General features: G+C 39.5%; 1 protein-coding gene across 1 annotated transcript in view; it reads right to left on the bottom strand.

Annotated features, from left to right (window-relative positions):
• Positions 1-19,896, bottom strand: part of DIS3L2 (DIS3 like 3'-5' exoribonuclease 2) — a 377,502-nt gene that overhangs the window by 292,632 nt on the left and 64,974 nt on the right. The window contains exons 4-5 of the mRNA XM_079710102.1: positions 17,801-17,854; positions 10,928-11,029 (exon numbers count right to left, since the gene is read on the bottom strand). Coding sequence (XP_079566228.1) covers positions 10,928-11,029; positions 17,801-17,854 — 156 coding nt within the window. The remainder of the gene's footprint in view (positions 1-10,927; positions 11,030-17,800; positions 17,855-19,896) is intronic.

Here is a 19,896-nt window from a genome sequence, read left to right on the forward strand (position 1 = left end):
CTATATTACAAATGCCTACCTGCCTTCTGAATATCTGTGTCACATGCCCCATGAATTTGAGATCTGCTGCCAACAAGCCAGAATGGCATCTGAGTCTATAACCTCTTTGATTCTATGCCTTGTCCAGCGGGCTGTAGCTCACGGTTTCACTTTATAATTGGGTTAGCTCTCTCGGTTTCTATCTATTATGTAGGGCAGATGTCTGGTAAGACACATTCCCAATACTTGCCTCCCTAATGCCCTGGGTAGCTTTCATATCTCTCTAGCCTTAGGATACAGCCACTCAGTTCACTCGAATTCTAATTAATTGTTTCTAAATTGTTTGTCTTCTAAGAATAATACGGGGAGCTACTAAGTAAAAGATTTAACAATTTTTTTAAAAATTAAAAAAATATATAATAAACCATAAAAAGCTACTAAGTAAAAGATTTTTAATTTTTTTTAATTAAAAAAAATAAATTAACTGAAATACTAGATCAAGACCAGATACTATATGCTGCTTAAAAAAAAAAAAGAAGAATACTGGGCCTTTGGTCGTTTCAATTGATAAAGTCATCTTCTTTACCCATGATGGCAACTCAGGATACTGCCTAATGCTAAATCATGTATTATTATTTTCTGGATTTATGTTGATTTTTATGATACCTGACAATATCTATCTACAGATCAAATAACTCTCTCCTTTGCACCTCTGGAATAACAAATAGCAATGAGGTAATGACATGAGGAAATGTGAATCTGAATCCCAACACTGTCACTCCCTAGTTATATTTATTTGTTCCCTAAATAAGTAAGATGTTTAAGCTAAACCTCAGGTTTCCCATTCATGAAACTGGGATAGAGATAAAAGCAGACTAAAGAATGGTGTGAGACACTAAATACAGTTCCTGGTACACAGTTAGCACTAAAAAGTTAGCAATCAGCAGCAGCATCCACAGAGTCTACATACACTTAATTGTAATGTACTATATAGTATTTGATTTTTAAGAGAAGAAAAATAATAGGATGAATTTATTATAGTTTAAAAAAGATAAAAGACAAGGTTGTTGATGATTATGGAAGATGAACTTGGTGGGAAAAAGAAAAGAAAATGGAAGAGGTGGGGCTAAGATCAAATACATGACAATTAGACGAGTTTACAGAGCAAAGAGCAGGATACTGTGAGCTTCAGTAAAAGGGGGTCAAGGACGTTAGTCTTCCTAGAGGGGGGGATCTTGGTAACAATTGGCAATTCCCTGCTTTTGCCAGTGTCTAAGAGAGTTGGTTGAGGGGCTGCAGCACTCAGCCAACTGCATGGCAGAAAGACAGAGCCTTACTTCATATGTTCCTCCCTGAAAGTGGAAATTTTCACCACCCTCTCCTGCCAAATAGTTCTCAGCCCTAAACAAATCATTCTCATCCTAAAACAAAACCAAACCTCTCTCCTTCTCCATTCCCATCTTCCAAACCATAGTTCAAATGGAACCCCTTCTATGAAACCTTCCCAAATTCTCTCAGTTTAGTGTTCGCATAACAACATGTATTTCTCTATCGTGCAAACCATACTACAACTGTTCCCATCCCTCTTCCAACCAGCCTACAAGCACCTTAAGAGCAAAGCATGTGACCTATTTGAGTTTGTACCTCCAGCATCTAGCACAGGGCAGGAGGGGTGGAGGATGAAAAGCCACCAGGTACCCTGAACTGGTCCAGGCAGAATCATCAAGATCAATGGCTTCTAACCATTTGGGGACACATCCATCCACTCTGAGAACCTGAGGAAAGCCACAAACCCTCAGGCTATAAAAATACATACACACACTCTCACAGAAAAAAAAAAAAAAAAAGAGCAAAAAAAACAAACATAAGGAAAGGAAAGAACATTAAGCTAAGTCAAGACATATGGATTCTACTCCCTGTTTCCCAAAACTCCAAGTTCTCAAACAAGTCACTTAACTTCCAAATTGACAAAGTAAAGAAACTATCATTTGCCTCAAGAATCCTTCATTAAATGTCTATAATAAAAATTACATATAAATACTAAAAGCATGGAGGAATTCTGAAATTATAATTGTTATATAAGAGCAAATTTTTTCTATTATTGCCTCACAGCTTGATACTTCTACAGCTATCTATTTTGCCAAAAAACATGCTGCGAAATAAATTGACTATTTACTACTACAGCTAAAAGAACTGTTGTTTACATACCCAAGAGGGGTGAGCACAACAAGAATAGAGAAGCAAAGATGAATAATCCAATTAATTCGCATTTGCTCACACCATTGACGACAGATTCCTTTGATAACAATATGCTTTTGTACTAACAAACCTGTAATACAATTGGCCAGTATGCTTTGAGATGTTTATATTCTACATGTCAGGGATTCTTGATGACAGGCTGAATATTCTCTTCTCTCTAGTTTGACCCTGTCACCAACAACTGTCACAGGTGGGCTACAGCCAGCAGAGCTCCCTCTTCAGAATGGGAAGCTGTGAAATACTTATTCCAACGAGGCCTAAGAGACATACTTAATGGGGCTGACTTGAGTATAAAAAGCAGTTGTCAGGCAGCCACTGTGAAGACCTTTAGGAACTCCACAGAAACGGAACAAGTAAGGAACCCTGAGCCACTCTGTACACTTCAAATCTTCTGGAAGCCGAAGAGGGCCTATATACATACCAAGGCAGCCCCTCTGTCATCACCCCTTCTACCAGCAACACAAAGGGTAGGGCTCTCCTTGCCAGTCTAGGCCTTTCTCTATATCCATTCCAATCCTTGCTCAAAAGGATGTCATTAATAATAAGAGGTTCAGGATCCAGTCTCTCAGGGGGACATCAGGGCCCAGCCACAAGTGTTAAGGTTCACATTTCTTCCTCAACTATCTTCCTGCCAACCAAGTCTCAGATCCTGGGCCCAGAGAGTTCATCCCCAAGTTCCCTAGCTGCTTCTTTCTTCGCTTCTCCTGACTCACATATTATAGCCTTGCTATTCAAAGGATGGTTCCAGAACCCATAGCACCAATGTTGACTGGGGACTTGTTAGAAATGCACGATTTGGGGCACCACCTCAGATCTACTAAATTAGAATTTGCATTTTAACAAAATCCCCAGGTGAATAATTTGTAAGTTAGAGACAAGCACTGGCCTATAGGATTGGCCTCAATTCTAATGAGGTATCCTCACATCCATCTTTCTGACCAAAAACAGCTACTGTCAGCTTTTCTCTGCACACGTCCTTCATGAATATCACCTCCTCTCCAGACTCCTCAGTACTAACACCAACACTGGCCTTCTGAGTCCCTCTATTTCCCTCTACCCATCTGCCTAGAAACCCCAGCGCTGCCCATTCCCGTACAGGACAGTGACTGCTATGATTCCTGATGAGGTGCCTGGCCCACCTGCCAGTAGCTCTGATGGCAGTCTCCAAAGCCAAGTGGGCTCCAAAGTTCCCTTTTCTGTGCTGATTCAGGAGTCTTAGGCATTGGTAAGAAAACCATCAGAGGCTTTTCTACAATTAAGCTCTAGCACCATTTCTGAGGTCCCAGCCAATACCCAGCACCCAAGATTTAGAGACTTAGCCTACTTTTCTTTTGACTTGAAAGATGCCATGGTCCACTCTAGCCTCTGCAGTATTTCTCTCCACAATACTGACTATTAAAGAGATTCAGATTGGACAACACAGAGGATAAACAGGGACTCTTTGCATTTTAAGAAGTGTACTGCTCGGGACTTCCCTGGCAGCCCAGTAGTTAAGACTTTGCCTTCCAACGCAGGGGGTGCAGTTTCGATCCCTGGTTGGGGAGCTAAGATCCCACATGCCTCGTGGCCAAAAAACCAAAACATAATACAGAAGCAATATTGTAACAAATTTAATAAAGACTTTAAAATTGGCCCACATCAAAAAAAATCTTAAAAAAAAAAAGAAGTGTACTGCTAACTGGAAAGTTGTTTTTACACTTGGGGGAATACAGAAATAATATAGGCGGAACATTACAAATTACAGCTAAAAGGATTTCATCAAAAGTTCCTGACTCTTGGGCTTCCCTGGTGGCACAGCGGTTGAGAGTCCGCCTGCCAATGCAGGGGACACGGGTTTGTGCCCCGGTCCGGGAAGATCCCACATGCCGTGGAGCGGCTGGGCCCGTGAGCCATGGCCGCTGAGCCTGCGCGTCCGGAGCCTGTGCTCCACAACGGGAGAGGCCACAACAGTGAGAGGCCCGCATACTGGGAAAAAAAAAAAAAAAAAAAACAGTTCCTGACTCTAGCCTCTTTGGTCTGGGCTTCCTATGCTTAATCCTGAGAACATATTTCACTAAACATCCTCCTCTTCCTTGCTTAAGGGCTAAAGGTATACTGACTCCTTCCATGAAGCTTCCTCTTGCCAGCAACAGGTCTGAAAAAGTCATCAAGGAAGGGAGATCAAAAAATGCCTCCCTAGATTCAGGCGGGTTATATGGCCTATGAGAGCCTGAGTTTGTTGATACCCATTTCACTTGGTCCTCTGCCCCCTACACCCTCAGGATGCATCGGCCTTTTCTCTAAATGAAGCACTGGTGGAATTTAACCATAATGGCCCATACCCCAATATATTAGGGGCACAGGCCTCTCTGCAGTCTCCTTACCTGACCTCTGGAGATCCTCTTGCTGACCTCTAAATGTTGGCTTGCCCAAGAACCCAGGATTCAGCTGCCTTCTCTAGCTACACTCTCTAGGTGACCTCATCTACTGTGTGGTTTCAACACCTATGTTGATAACTCCCAAATTTATATCTCTAGTCCCAGTCTCTTCTTGGAGCTCCAGACTCATTTGTCCAAATATCTTCTTTTGTTTGTTTGTTTCTTTATTTTCAGTATTTTTTACCGCTTTATTGAGGTATAACTGACATACAATAAACTACATATATTTAAAGTACACAAATTGATTGGTCTTGACATACACAATTATGAAACTATCCCATCAAGATAATGAATATGTCCATCACCCCCAAAAGTTTCCTTGGGGCCCCTTGGTAATCCCCCTGTCCTACTCGCACCCCAGGCAACCAATGATCTGCTTTTTGTCATTATAAATTAGTTTGCATTTTCCAGTTTTATATAATGGAATCATACAGAGTATATTCTTTTTTGTCTAGCTTCTTTCACCCATCATAATTATTTTGAGATTCACCCATGTTATTACATGTATCAATACTTCATTAATGTTTTTAACAGCTAAGTTGTATTCCATTGAATGGATATACCAAAATTGGTTTTCATGATGATGGACATTTGAGTGGTTTCCAGTTTGGGACTATTACCAAAAAAGCTGCTATGAACTTTCACATATAAATCTTTATATGAACAAATGCCTTAATTTTGCTAAGGTAAATATCCAGGAATGGAATAGCTGGCTCATATGTTAGGTGTATGCTTAACTTTTTAAGAAACTTCCAGACTGTTTTCCAAAGTGATTGCACCCTTTTATATTCCCACCAACAGCATATGAGAGATCCTTGTTCAATATCCTTGCCAGCACTGGTTATGGTCAGCCATTTCGACTTTAGCCATTCTAGTGATTTTGCAGTAATATTTTGTGCTTTTAATTTACATTCCATAATGACTAATTTTGTTGAGCATCTTTTCATATGTTTACTTGCCATCCATATATCTTATTCAGTAAAGTATCTGTACACATCTTTAATATAGTTTTTAACTGGGTTGTTTGTTTATTATTGACTTACAAGAGTTCTTATATTCTAGATAAAAGTTTTTGGTAAGATAAGTGTTTTGCAAATATTTTTCTCCTAGTCTGTGGCTTGCTTTTTCATTTTTTATAACTGTCTATTGAAAACTAAAAGTTTATAATTTTAACTAAAAATTTATTGCTTTTTTTCTTTTATATTTCATTTTTTTATATTACACTTAAAAAATATTTGCCAAATCTAAGGTCACTAAATTTTCTCCTCTATTTTCTTCTAGAAAGATTACAGTTTTTACATAAACATTTAGATCCACGATTCACTTCAAGTTAATTTCTATATATGGTACAAGGTAAGGGTTGAAGTTCATTATTTTTCATATGGCTGCACAATTTTTATAGCACACCTGTTGAAAAGATATTCTTTCCCCATTGAATTACCTTGGCACCTTTGTAGAAAATTTATTAGTCATATAGGTATGGGTCTATTTCTGGATTCTCTATTATGTTCCATTGATCTATATGTCCATCTTGATAATATCAAACTGTCTCAATTACCAAAGCCATATAATAAGTATTGAAATCAGGTAGTATATGTCCCCCAACTTTGTGGTTCTTTGTTTTGGCTATTCTAGGTCCTTTGCCCTTTCAAATAAGTCTTAAAATCAGTTTGTTAATTTCTACAAAGAAGCCTGCTAGGATTTTGTTTGGAATTATGCTTAATCTACAGATCAATTTGAAGAGAATTGGCAGTTTAACAATATTGAGTCTTTTAATTCATGAACACAGTACTTCTCACCATTTACTGAGGTCTTATTTAATTTCTCTCAATAATGTTTTATAGTCTTACACATCTTTGGTAACATTTAACCCTAAGTATTTCATATTTTTCATCCTATTAAAAATGGTACTTTAAGAAAGTTTTCAACTTCCAATTTTTCATTGCTACTATATAGAAATACAATGGGTTTTTGTATATCAGCCTCTGTCCTTCAGCCTTGCTAAGCTCACTTATTAGTTCTAGTAGCTTTTCTTGTAAATTCCTTAGGTTTTTATACATAGAAAATCACACAGTCTGAGAATAAAGAAGGTTTTCCTTCATCCTTTCCGATCTAAATGTTTTTTCTATTGCTTTATCATACTGACTAGAATCTCCAGTATGATGTTGAATAAAAGGAATGAGAAGGGACAGTCTTACCTCATTCCCAATAGTAGAAAAAAAACATTCACTCTTTCACCACTAAGAATAATGTTAGTTATAAGCATCTCCTAGATATTCTTCACCAGACTGAAGAAGTCCTATTGCTAGTCTACTATGAGTTTTTATCATGAATGGTTGTGGACTTTTATCAAATATATTTTCTGCATCTATCAAAATGATGGCATTTGATTTAAATATGGGGTTAACTTTAGCCTGTTAATATGGTGAATTACACCAAATTGCTTTTCAGATATTAAACCAACCTTGCACTCCTGAGATAAACCCCACTTGCTCATGTTGTATTATCCTTTTAATACATTGCTGGATTTTATTTGTTAATATTTTGTTGAGGACTTTTTCACCCATGTTTGTGAGGAGTACTGGTCTGTAGCTTTCTTTTCTTAAAATGTCCTTTCCTGGTTTTGGTATTAGGGCAATGCTGGCCTCATAGAATGTGTTGGAAAAGGTATCTTTCTCTTGCTTTACCTGTAAGCATTTTTGTAAAATCAGGACTATTTCTTCCTTAAATGTTTAGTGGAATTCATCAGTAAGTGAAACTATCTAGGCCTCCATATATTTTCAAGATCTCTATGAAAATGTCTAAAAAGAAATTAAGGGCTTCCCTGGTGGCACAGTGGTTGGGAGTCTGCCTGCTGATGCAGGGGACACGGGTTCGTGCCCCGGTCCGGGAAGATCCCACATGCCACGGAGCAGCTGGGCCCGTGAGCCATGGCCCCTGAGCCCGCGCGTCCGGAGCCTGTGCTCCACAACGGGAGAGGCCACAACAGTGAGAGGCCCGCGTACCACAAAAAAAAAAAAAAAAAAAAAGAAATTAAAACTTAACACAGCCATTCCATTAACTCTTTAACCAGTCAATACCTCATACCTGCTCTGGTCAGCTCTAGATCCATCTGTCTTGCTAAACACTCTTCTATTTCTTTCTAGTCTATCCATTCTCATCCCTTAAGTCAAAGGGATCCATCATCTTTTTTGTTCCTTGGCTTATCTTTACTATAATGCTGCCTATTTACTCTCTCTAATGACCTCTAGGAATACTTCCTTTGGTTTGACCAGACCCTAATGCACTCTTCCTGTCATCTTAAACCCGGTCAACACTGCTAGATGATGCTTTCAGGAAAAGAGGAAATGACCTAAATCAACCTATGTTCCTAGGACCTGGAGCCAACCCTTAGCTGTGTTTTCAAGGACTCAAGTAAGGAGACTATCCACAATTGTCAGCAACTAGGGATGGGAGTTGGGGGGAGGTGAAGAGGTAGATCTGGACTAGGATAATTCACTCTCGTAAAACACTCTGCACTTAACTTTGCAGCATTAATCAAAATTATCCTTAAATTTGTGTAAGTGTGAGTAGCATCTGTCTCTTCCTACCTGCACTCCCTACCAGACTAAAAGCTCCATGAGGGCAACAACTATGTCCATCTTGAGCATTAATAATTTCCGTGCACCCTACAAATTCCTGACACAAAGGTCTTACTCAATTACTATAGCCCTATCAGATAAAAAGAATTTAATTTATGCCTCAACAAAGCTCTGAGATAAGGTAGTACTTCCCACATTTCTGGAAAAAATTAATAATAAAAACTTGAGCTGCTACCATGGGTCAGGCACTATTCTAAGATTTCTACATATATTCTCATTTAATCCTATGACAAACCTATGAAGTAGGTACTATGATTATTCTCATTCTACAGATGGAGGTATTTGAAGCACAGAGAGGGTGTATAATTCACCCAAGGTTATGCAGATGACTGGCAAAGATGAGCTTCAAACTCAAGTAGCCTAGCCTAAAAGTCTACTCTATTAATCACTCTGCTGTAATACCTCTCACTGAAGAAGACACCAAATTCTTGAGTAGCAATAAATTGAGCCAAATAAAATAAAAGATATGATATAAAGAATACTAGGGGGACTTCCCTAGTGGCACAGTGGTTGGGAGTCTGCCTGCCAGTGTGGGGGACGCGGGTTCAAGCCCTGATCTGGGAGGATCCCACATGCCACGGAGCAGCTGGGCCCATACGCCTCAACTACTGAGCCTGCACTCTGGGGCCCACAAGCCACAACTACTGAAGCCCGCGCGCCTAGAGCCCGTGCTCGGCAACAAGAGAAGCCACCGCAATGAGAAGCCCATGCACAGCAACGAAGAGTAGACCTCCTGCACCGCAACTAGAGAAAGCCCACGCGCAGGAATGAAGACCCAATGCAGCCAAAAATAAATAAATAAATGTAAAAAAAAAAAAGAGAATACTAGGAATCATGCAGCTCAATATTAAAAAAACAAACAACCCAATCAAAAAACGGGCAGAAGAGGGCTTCCTTGGTGGCGCAGTGGTTGAGAGTCCGCCTGCCAATGCAGGGGACATGGGTTTGTGCCCTGGTCCGGGAAGATCCCACATGCCGCAGAGCGGCTGGGCCCGTGAGCCATGGCCGCTGAGCCTGCACGTCTGGAGCCTGTGCTCCGCAACGGGAGAGGCCACAACAGTGAGAGGCCCGTGTACCGCAAAAAAAAAAAAAAAATGGGCAGAAGACCTAAATAGACATTTCTCCAAAGAAGACATACAGATGGCCAAGAGGCACATGAAAAGATGCTCAACGTCACTAATTATTAGACAAATGGAAATCAAAACTACAATGAGGTATCACCTCACACCAGTTAGAATGGGCATCATCAGAAAATCTACAAACAACAAATGCTGGAGAGGGTGTGGAGAAAAGGGAACCCTCTTGCACTGTTGGTGGGAATGTGAATTGGTACAGCCACTATGGAGAACAGTATGGAGGTTCCTTAAAAAACTAAAAATAGAATTACCATATGACCCAGCAATCCCACTACTGGGCAAATACCCAGAGAAAACCATAATTCAAAAAGACACATGCACCCCAATGTTCACTGCAGCACTATTTACAATAGCCAGGTCATGGAAGCAACCTAAATGCCCATCGACAGACAAATGGATAAAGAAGATGTGGTACATATATACAATGGAATATTACTCAGCCATAAAAAGGAATGAAATTGGGTCATTTTGTAGAGATGTGGATGGACCTAGAGACTGTCATACAGAGTGAAGTAAGTCAGAAAGAGAAAACCAAATATCGTATATTAACGCATATATGTGGAACCTAGAAAAATGGTACAGATGAACCGGTTTGCAAGGCAGAAATAGAGACACATATGTAGAGAACAAACATATGGATACCATGTATGGGGGAAAGAGGACGGGGGTGGGGGTAGGTGGTGGTGGTGGGATGAATTGGGAGATTGGGATTGACATATATACACTAATATGTATAAAATAGATAATAAGAAACTGCTGTATAAATAAAATAATATAAAATTCAAAAAAAAGAAAAGAATACTAGGAAGAAAAATTCAGACTTAGATATACAAGTTACCAGTTTTATAAGACAATTCAAAGAAATTGTTGCTATGAATCATTCTAGTGCCTGATCCTTATTTAAAACAATAGTCAAAACAAAACCAAATCTTCCTTTTCAGCTGACAGACACAGATGGAGACTAAAACCCAGAATATTCTCATGTTAAAAACATTTTCGTCTGCTAACAAATTTCTTTTTTATAAAAATACACAGTCTATTTTTATCTGCCACGAGAAGTCCAATTACCAAACTGGACATCACAGAACTAGATATGTGTTGCCTGGGTTCTCCAGGAGAGGCAGCAGGAACATGTGAAGACTGCACCATCCCTATGGCTTTGTCTTTCTAGTTCTCCCAGCATTAAATGTGGGATATTAATACATATCAGGTTTGAATGTCCCCTGCAAGCTGTTTTTCTATCCTAAAAATTACCAGAAACCAATGCAAAACATGTGACAAGGAAGACAGATCATAGGGGAGAGAACAAGGTGAACCGAAATCATTAAATGTCTGTGCACCCAATGCTTCTATGTCCCAAGAATTCTGTGGTCTGCTTCTGAGGCAACCAAGGGCCTTAGGGGTCTGTGACTGCTTCAGTTAATGATGTCTCACTGATGCACTACTGCAAAAGGCCCTGAGAAGTCTACAGTTATAAAAGGAAAATTTAACTCACCTTCCACTGCTCCTCTGGAAGCAGATTCACAACCACCAGATCCCCATTCAAGGCTCTATTACGAGCAACAACCCCATCAATAAAAATGTCTCGATCACCATCCTAGGTTGGAGAAGGAAATAAAGTAGTCAGTTTACCACGGCTTGGAATCAAAAATTACTTCCTTGGTTTAAAAACTGTAGACTCTACAACCTGTCCACTGAGTTAACAGGAACACTAGTATTTAGCCACAAACAGACCTAGAGGAAGCTCAGTCTCTTTGGAACTAATAGAAATGGTGATGAACACAGAAGAGCAGGTTAACATAATACTAAAAAATCACCAAATAAGAGAAGATCTACTGTAGATGGGCCAAAACCAAACAAACAAAAATACATAAAGCAGAAAACGAGAACTGCATGCTTTCATAACTGAAATGAGAAAGGAGTAAGTTACCCTTTTTTGTTTTAAATAAAATAAAGCATGATGGTACCTTTTCTACATGACTGAATTTTTGTAAGGGAAAGGTAAAAAGTAGACAATTTGCAAGAAAACAGAAGAACAACAACATATTGATATAATCCCCAAAGAAAACCAATCAAGGGCAGGAGCAACAACCAGCTCCAGGAGTTGGGTTCTCTAGGAGAAAACCAGCAAAGTCACACTCCCCCCAAAGAAGTGGCAGAGAGAGCAATGTGGTTTGTTTGTTTGTTTTCTAACTTAAGTATAGTTGATTTACAATACTGTGTTAGTTTCAGGTGTGTAGCATAGTGATTCAGTTATTTTTTTTCAGATTATATTCCATTATAGGTTATTACAAGATATTGAATATAATTCCCTGTACTATACAGTAAATCTTGTTTGCTTATCTATTTTATGTACAGTAATTTGTATCTGTTAATTCCATATTCCTTAACTGTCCCTCTCCAACCTCTGGTAAACATAAATTTGTTTCTATGTCTGTGAGTCTGTTATATATAGATTCATTTGTATTATTTTTTAGAATCCACATATAAGTGATACCATATAGTATTTTTCTTTCTCTGTCTGTCTCTGTCTTCACTAAGCATTATATTCTCTAGGTCCATCCATGTTGCCGCAAATGGCAGTATTTCACTCTTTTGTATGGCTGAGTAATATTCCAATGTATATATACCACATCTTCTTAAGCCAATCGTCGGTTGATTAGCACCTGGGTTGTTTTCATGTCTTGGCTATTGAACCCAGGTCCACAGCAGTGAAAGCCCGAGTCTTAATCACTGGGCCGCCAGGGAATTCCCCTCAAGCACATACTTAAAAACAATCCACCTGAAGCAGTGTAGCCCCAGTGAACTTCCTAGGTATCGACTGCCAAACTTAATTAGTTGCCAGAGTCTTCTTATCAAGCCAAATAACTTTGCAAAAATAATTAAATGGAAAAGGTAGCTAAGAAAAGCATGCCTTCAGCAATAAGGTTCCATGAAAAAATTAAACATTTTCAAAATGTTTCACCAACAAACATGCAAAGATGTGGTTGGACCTAGAGACTGTCATACAGAATGAAGTAAGTCAGAAAGAGAAAAACAAATATCATACATTAACACATATGTGTGGAATCTAGAAAAAATGGTACAGATGAACCGGTTTGCAAGGCAGAAATAGAGACACAGCTGTAGAGAACAAACGTATGGACACCAAGGGGGGAAAGGAGGGAAGGGGAGGGGGACGGTGGTGGTGGGATGAATTGGGAGATTGGAATTGACATATATACACTAATATGCATAAAATAGATAACTAATAAGAACCCGCTGTATAAAAATAAATAAATAAAATACATATATGCAAACAAACAAACAAACATGCAAACATGTACTCTTATCCTTTCATCCTTCCAAGAGTTTATATTATGTGCTTCTTTTCAGAGGATAAGAGGGAAGTAAAATATTAATTTTTCCCAAAGGAGGTAACAGCAAACTGGCTTGGAAAGCCACCACCAGTCAAAATTTTCTACTAGAGACAGTTGACGTTACACTCAATAGACTGCAGGTGATTACTATGATATTTTAAATAAAGATAAAATTAGCACTGCAAATACACCACCACACTCACGGAATGGGATTTCATATACTCAGTATTTTTTTTTACAGTTTCCAATTACAAACCATTAGAGATCTTTAGAACAGTCTTTCTGTTCAATTTCCAATTTAGCCACAGGCTAGCAGCTGTGGCCTTGCACACTTTGCCAAACCTGACCCACCCTAGTCCCTAAGGAATAGCTATCGTGCCAGCCACAAAGACGGTTCATGATAAGCTTCTCAGAGAAATAGGAAGAGGCAACCAGTAAATAAAGAGTGAACAACTGAAGTGTGGCACAACATCATCAATTGCCTTCTGCAATTTATAAAGTAATGGGATCCCTCTGACTTCTCTACAATGAAAATAAAGCTGTCTAGAGGTCATCCGAACCCATCATCATGTGTCAAAACGTATGCAATCAGATGCCTCTTTCGGAAGCAGCTACACCACTCTTAGCTTAGCGAGTTAAGAGGGTAAGATGTTGGTATTGTCATGTTTCTATCCCAAGAAACGAAGACAAGCAGGGCTGAATTGAACCTCGAATACACAAATCTATAGATATTGAATCACAACTCAGCTCTTACTTGATTCATTCAGAAGCCTGCATCTATTGCAGAATCTCTTATTTTAAAGATACTTGAGGACAGCTCAATATTAAAAGTTTGAGTCAATCCCTCCTAACTTTTTTTTCCAAATTAACAAACTGTAATTGTTTTCCCAAAGATATATTTTTTTCATATACATCCATCATACACTGTAAACAGAAAAAAGCAGTGTACATGAAATAAGAGAAAATAAATAGCATAGGTATTTATAGGAGAAGAAAATCCATAGCATAGGTAAGGAGGCTCTAGTCTGGAGCACAGCTGAGTTTCCAGCAGTATAACCTCTTAACTACTTTTTAAGGCCAAAGAATTCATTCCTTCATTTGAACCCCACAAGACTTGATCTACCCATCAGAAAGAATAGAAAAAAAAGAAAAATGGATAATGATCAACCTGTTGGAAATATAAAGGGATCTGTGGGTAATCTAACTAAATATTTAGGAGGCAGGAGTGGGGAGGACAGCCCAAGTACACTATGATGGTCAGAACATCCTCCACCGATGGAATAGCTCCCTTTGGACCAGAAATAAATTCCATAGATGTACAAAGAGTGCCTCCCATGATGAGATGCACAAAAAAGCTACAGAACTCCTTGCACCAATATAATTCAGAATTGAAACTGTGCTTTTTATAAAAAGCCAGGTTTTTACATCTGGTCCATTTCTCCTCTTTATCTTATTCCCAAGTGGGATAAAAAGGCACCTCAATAATATCAATTTATCTTGGTTTTTTGAAAAAGTTACATGGTTTTATTCTTACTTTTATTGAGAACAAGAGAACACTAGCAGGTACACACAGAAGTAACATCCCATGTATTTTGAGTTTGTCATAGGAAAATGAATATCAACTTTCCATCAGTAGAAACTACAATAAACCTAAATCATGTTCCCCCAAAACAAAGTACTTTTTTATACCTGATGATCAATTCATTGTTTCTAGCCTGTTGATATATGTATATATTTTAACACAGAAAGTGACACTGTATAAGTTCTCAACTGTTTTTGGAGTCAATAAGAATAAACCTAAATAATTTGATCAAATCTCGTCTATTTTTGTTTCTCCAAAAACTTTAGAATTTTAAAGTTATGAAGAACATTAGACAATATTTAATCCACCCCTTCATTTTACAATAAAGGAAACTTTCCGTTTCTTATTGTCAGAGCAGAGGCTTCATCTTCTATCAATTCCTATCTTTATTCTCCCTGCTAAAGCAGGGACAGGTAACAGTCAGGCCCTGCTTCTGATATCCTACCTTCTTGTCTACCTGTGAGCATTTTTCCAGTTCATACAAGTTCACAGTTGACATGGGCACGAGCTACGTATACTCAGAAATCTAGACCAGTGGTGGGATTTACCTACATGTAATTCATTGCCTCTACTATCTCCCCCTTCAACTGCTCTCCATAATGCTTCTAAAACCTGAAACTGACCAGAAAATCTACAAAACTAGAATGCAGGATTGTGCCAGTGTCCAAAACTGGAGTATCTACAATCACTTACAGCTGGGCCTTGATAAAGCTTCTGTAGTAGAGGTGAGTCATTTAGCACTTTTTCTCCCTCTGAGACAATTTTATTACTCCAACAGTGGCCAGATAAGAGAATAAAAGAGGTATAGAAGTAAGCCAATCCTAATATCACAACTGTGTAAAAAATTCTAAATAGGACATGCCAGGAATACAATTTCAAGTGGGAGAACAACTTGAGCTTTTGAAACATCAATAACTTTTGCTTAACTTCCTTTAACAAGCCAGATTAAACAGTGGCAACACATCATTTGCAAATTTAAATCACATGAACTTAACTTACAGGAACATAACTAGGCCAACACTTCAGAGGACCTCTGCTCTGGCCCTCCTCCGACCACACCCCTCCTCAAAAGGTAAGGAGTTCTCAAGGCTAAATGGATTGTAATCAGCCCCAAGCCCATTTCCAGGGCATATATAAGCACCTTCCCCAGGTCTGTCTTCCCAAACGCAGACCACATCACAGGTGGCACCCCTAGACTTGACAGGTGGCTAATGGGTGGGTATTTCTAAGGGGTATGGGCAGAGCTTGGACATGTGGGATAAGATGCTCACCTAGAGGGCAAGGGCCCTTGCTGAATGGGGGGTAGGAGGCAGGAGGGCAGCAAAGAGGGGACAGGGAGCAAGAACTGGGAAGGGAAGAGGGGCGGGCCAGAGGTGGACCCTCTCCATGCAGCCACCTTTCAGCATGGAGCTCCAAGGAGTCTGAGAATTCTACATCTGAACCCCAGTACAAGTACATGGAGGTATATTTGTCAAGGAATATATTTTATCTGTCATGAATGTATTTTACTTAACAGTTTGTTAGTCTGATTTATAACTTTTAAATATTTAATATAAGGTATGTGTGCCTCATCTGTATTTTGTCCTAGGTCATACACTCGTCAGGAGCCGGCCTAATAGGGATCTAACTTAGAGAAATTCAATGCTGTGTACTCAGGAGAGAGAGAAAGCAAGCAGAGAAATTGTCAAAATACTGTATGTAGTTCCACTTATCATTCCCATCGATGAGAGCAAACCTCAGTGTGCAGGGAGGGCGACCTGCTCAGTTCCCAGGCACCTCTCAGGGTGAACTCCTTACTGCACTGGGTATGATTCTCGTGCTTAAAAAATCCATGTTTGGGCTTCCCTGGCAGTGCAGTGGTTGAGAGTACGCCTGCTGATGCAGGGGACACGGGTTCGTGCCCCGGTCCGGGGGGATCCCACATGCCGCGGAGCGGATGGGCCCGTGAGCCATGGTCGCTGAGCCTGCACGTCCAGAGCCTGTGCTCCTCAACGGGAGAGGCCACAGCAGTGAGAGGTCCGCATACCGCAAAAAAAAAAAAAAAAAAAAAAAAAAAAAATCCATGTTTTTCACACAGTGGGGCCCCTAGTATAATTGAGCTCCTTCAACTAGTATGCCAAAGAAGAAACAATCACCCTTTCTAATGTGGAGAAAATGCTGGTTATGCTAGACTTATTGAGAGATGGTTACTCCCTCTCCAACATGGCATATTCCTAAGAGATTTTCATGGGTAATTTTTATGATTATTGAATGTGAATTTCACCTTATGAGCAAACTCTGAAATCTAACACCCATGTAAACTGTGCTTCCACTGTGATGGAATAGCTCCCGCAGCTAAGTTACTACCTCAAATTTGACGTTCAATTCTATAATCTAAGCACCAGGGTCAGCAATATATACCATGTTCTGTCACAGGAACAGAAAATGACTAAGAGAGAACAAGGTGACATGTGACATTTTTTATCTAAGCCAGTGGGTAAGACCTAAACTTGAGATACAAATGTGAATCCTTGGCTTCAGGACAAGGGCAAGGGAAAAAAGGACAAAACTCAGCTTCAGAATAGGTCTTAGGTTATTGAAACAACAACAATAATAATACCTATGAAGTACATGACTGAACTTGTATTCTCATTAAACTTGTTATTTCACAAAATGAAATGTTAACTGAAATATATGTATTCCATTTCCTCATCTATGAGCCGAAGTTTCTTCCTATAATCTCTTCCACTGTGAAAAATCTAATTCTATGGCTATCCTATTTATGGCATTCTGGAAAAGTTAGGCCAAGAATTTAAGAATATTGCTCTCCCAGCTTTGCACAATCAAACCTTATCCAGAGACCTGCTGCTAAATATATGTCAGAGTGAACTTCCCTTAATGAGACAGAGCCTATTAAAGTGAGTCAGGAACCTAAGAAGACTATAAAGAGCCAATGGTAAAAAGCCTTGTACCAAGTCTATCACCTGCATAAAAGTGAAGTGAGAAACTCTGACCAGAAAAAAAAAAAAAAAATACACATTATTTTTGGACAAATTTGCAGAATAGCTCATGCAGTAGATTGAAAGTAGATAGCATATTTGTTTAGGAGAGATTAACTTAAATCAGTGGAAAAACTCATAAATCCTTTAAGCTATAAACCAAGGGTGTCCAATTACAAGAACTGGTGGGTATCTGTGTGGGTTCAGCTGCTCCCTGCAGCCTAGTAATAAATGCCATCCCTTTCATTTGAAGTGTGTTTTTTAAGATTGGCAGAAGGGGCTGTTAACCAAAGGCGAATTTTGTTTATTTAAATTTGAAACAAATCCTTGCCCATCCTCAATTTTGTTTTACTACTCTGTTTCTTAGTTAGAATATATGATTTCAGTTTTACAGCACATCTAAAAAATTAAATGTGACATTAGGTTTATTATAAAGTTATTGAACTTACCGGGGAAGGAATGAAGGCTTCATGAAACTTCTTCGGATTAATTCTCAATACACCCTTTAAAATAAAAAATAAAATCTGTGAAAATTTAACTAGTTACACACTTACGATCTTTCCATACATATGTTACTAGTCAATAAAAAGTTTAAAATTAATTTAACAATTCGATCTAGGAAACAAGTGAGATGTATGAGAACTATTCATTAAATGCATGAAATATGATTTATGCTGATGTCTGTATCACAGAGTTCCATCCAACACTAAAAGCTCACACTGGCACCTTGCAGTGAATGGGCAGGGGTGAGAAGCAACAGAGTTTGGCGTGGAGTGGGAAAGTGGCAACTATGGGGATTTTATGTGCCCTTATATGCTAGTCTTCAAATATAAACCTTTCCTTTAAGAACAACGTTACGGGGGATTATGCCTCACTACACAATGGCCTTTTTTTATTCTATAAGACCTTCCCACAATTGCTTGCTTCTATGACAATCTTCAAAGTGATACAGGTTGACTTCCAGGTTGAATACTTAGTCTGGAGGGGCTGGATGCATATTTTTTACTCTGGTCCCTCTGCAGAGCTGAATGAGTCAATAATTCAAAATGGTCCAGAATCAGCTCTTAATGTAAGTGGGAATCCTGGCTCCAACAGCCAGGCCACCCAGTCTGCCTTCAACTTCACGTCAGTCCAGCACCAAGTCAGGGTCTGCCTCTATTTACGCACAGGGGTGCAGGTGGGGCCGTCTTCAACAGCAGTTCAGTATTTTAGGCTCTTGCAGGAAGCTGTAACCCTCCCCACTTACAGCTGCATCTGAAGGCCACTGGAACACATGGATGGAGGCAGTTATTTTCCTAAGAGTCAGACTCAAAGGGTGTCTTGAGAAAGTGTTTTAAGTAACATCTCTCCCCTAAAATACTGAAAGACTCAAAGATACACAATTAACAAAATAGGTGAGGGCATAAAATAAAGCAGAAAATAATTCTTTCTTTCACTGGTACACCATGTTTAAATTACAAATTTCCATGCAACAATTTATATTACTGTTAAATCCCACACAGACTACTACAAATCCTCATTCAGTCCTTAACTTAATAATTATTGACTGAATTCTGATTATGTGCCAGACCCTGAGACAGACAATGTGGGAGAGTGAGAACCAAGCTCAGTCTTTGTTTATAAAGTAAAACATGAAGAATGCCACAAGTGAGGGGACAGCTTACTTTCAGCTGGGGGCACTAGGCAAGGCTCCAGAGATGGTGCCTGACCTGGTCCTTGATGGAGGAGGAAAATTTGAAGATAAATCAGAAAGGAAATATAGGCAAGAGTGATTAAGAGGGCAAATACTCTTCTACCACCATGCTGTATTAGGGTAAGAGGCGGAGGGACAGGGAAGTAAGGCAGGCGAAGCTCCCAGAGGCCAGTCCCTTTTTTATGAATGTCACTGCAATTTCACTTTTAGAGCAGCTGTTTCTTGTTGGGGGAGGGAGGAAAAGGCTTATTATATTTATCCTCAATATTCATCCACTCACTCAACAAATACCTCCTGACAATTAGCATGACAGGCACTATGCTAAGTGATGGGGCCACAATGGAGAGAGAGTAATAATAGATAGGCTCTACCCTCAGAGTTTACAGTCTAGTGAGAGGACATAAACACTCCAAATAAATAAAAGTAAACTCATTGATTTTTTAAAAATTCATTTTCTGACCCAATTTCCTTTTTTTTTTTCTTTTTTTTTTTTTTTTTTGCGGTACGCGGACCTCTCACTGTTGTGGCCTCTCCCGTTGAGGAGCACAGGCTCCGGACGCGCAGGCTCAGCGGCCATGGCTCACGGGCCCAGCCACTCCGCGGCATGTGGGATCTTCCCGGACCGGGGCACGAACCCGTGTCCCCTGCATCAGCAGGCGGGCTCTCAACCACTGCGCCACCAGAGAAGCCCCCAAGTTTCTTTTTTTTCAACTGCTGATCTTCTGTCATCCCTTCAAGCTCAGTGAATGGTTAGTACATGAAGAAGTATAGAGATGAGGATGCCTTCTGCTTTGAAAGTACCTTTAATGACAGAGCACCCAGAGATGCCACAGCTGGACTCAGGGGAAAGAA

The sequence above is a fragment of the Hyperoodon ampullatus genome, assembly GCF_949752795.1.
Source record: "Hyperoodon ampullatus genome assembly, chromosome: 8".
In the NCBI taxonomy this organism is placed as follows: domain Eukaryota; kingdom Metazoa; phylum Chordata; class Mammalia; order Artiodactyla; family Ziphiidae; genus Hyperoodon; species Hyperoodon ampullatus.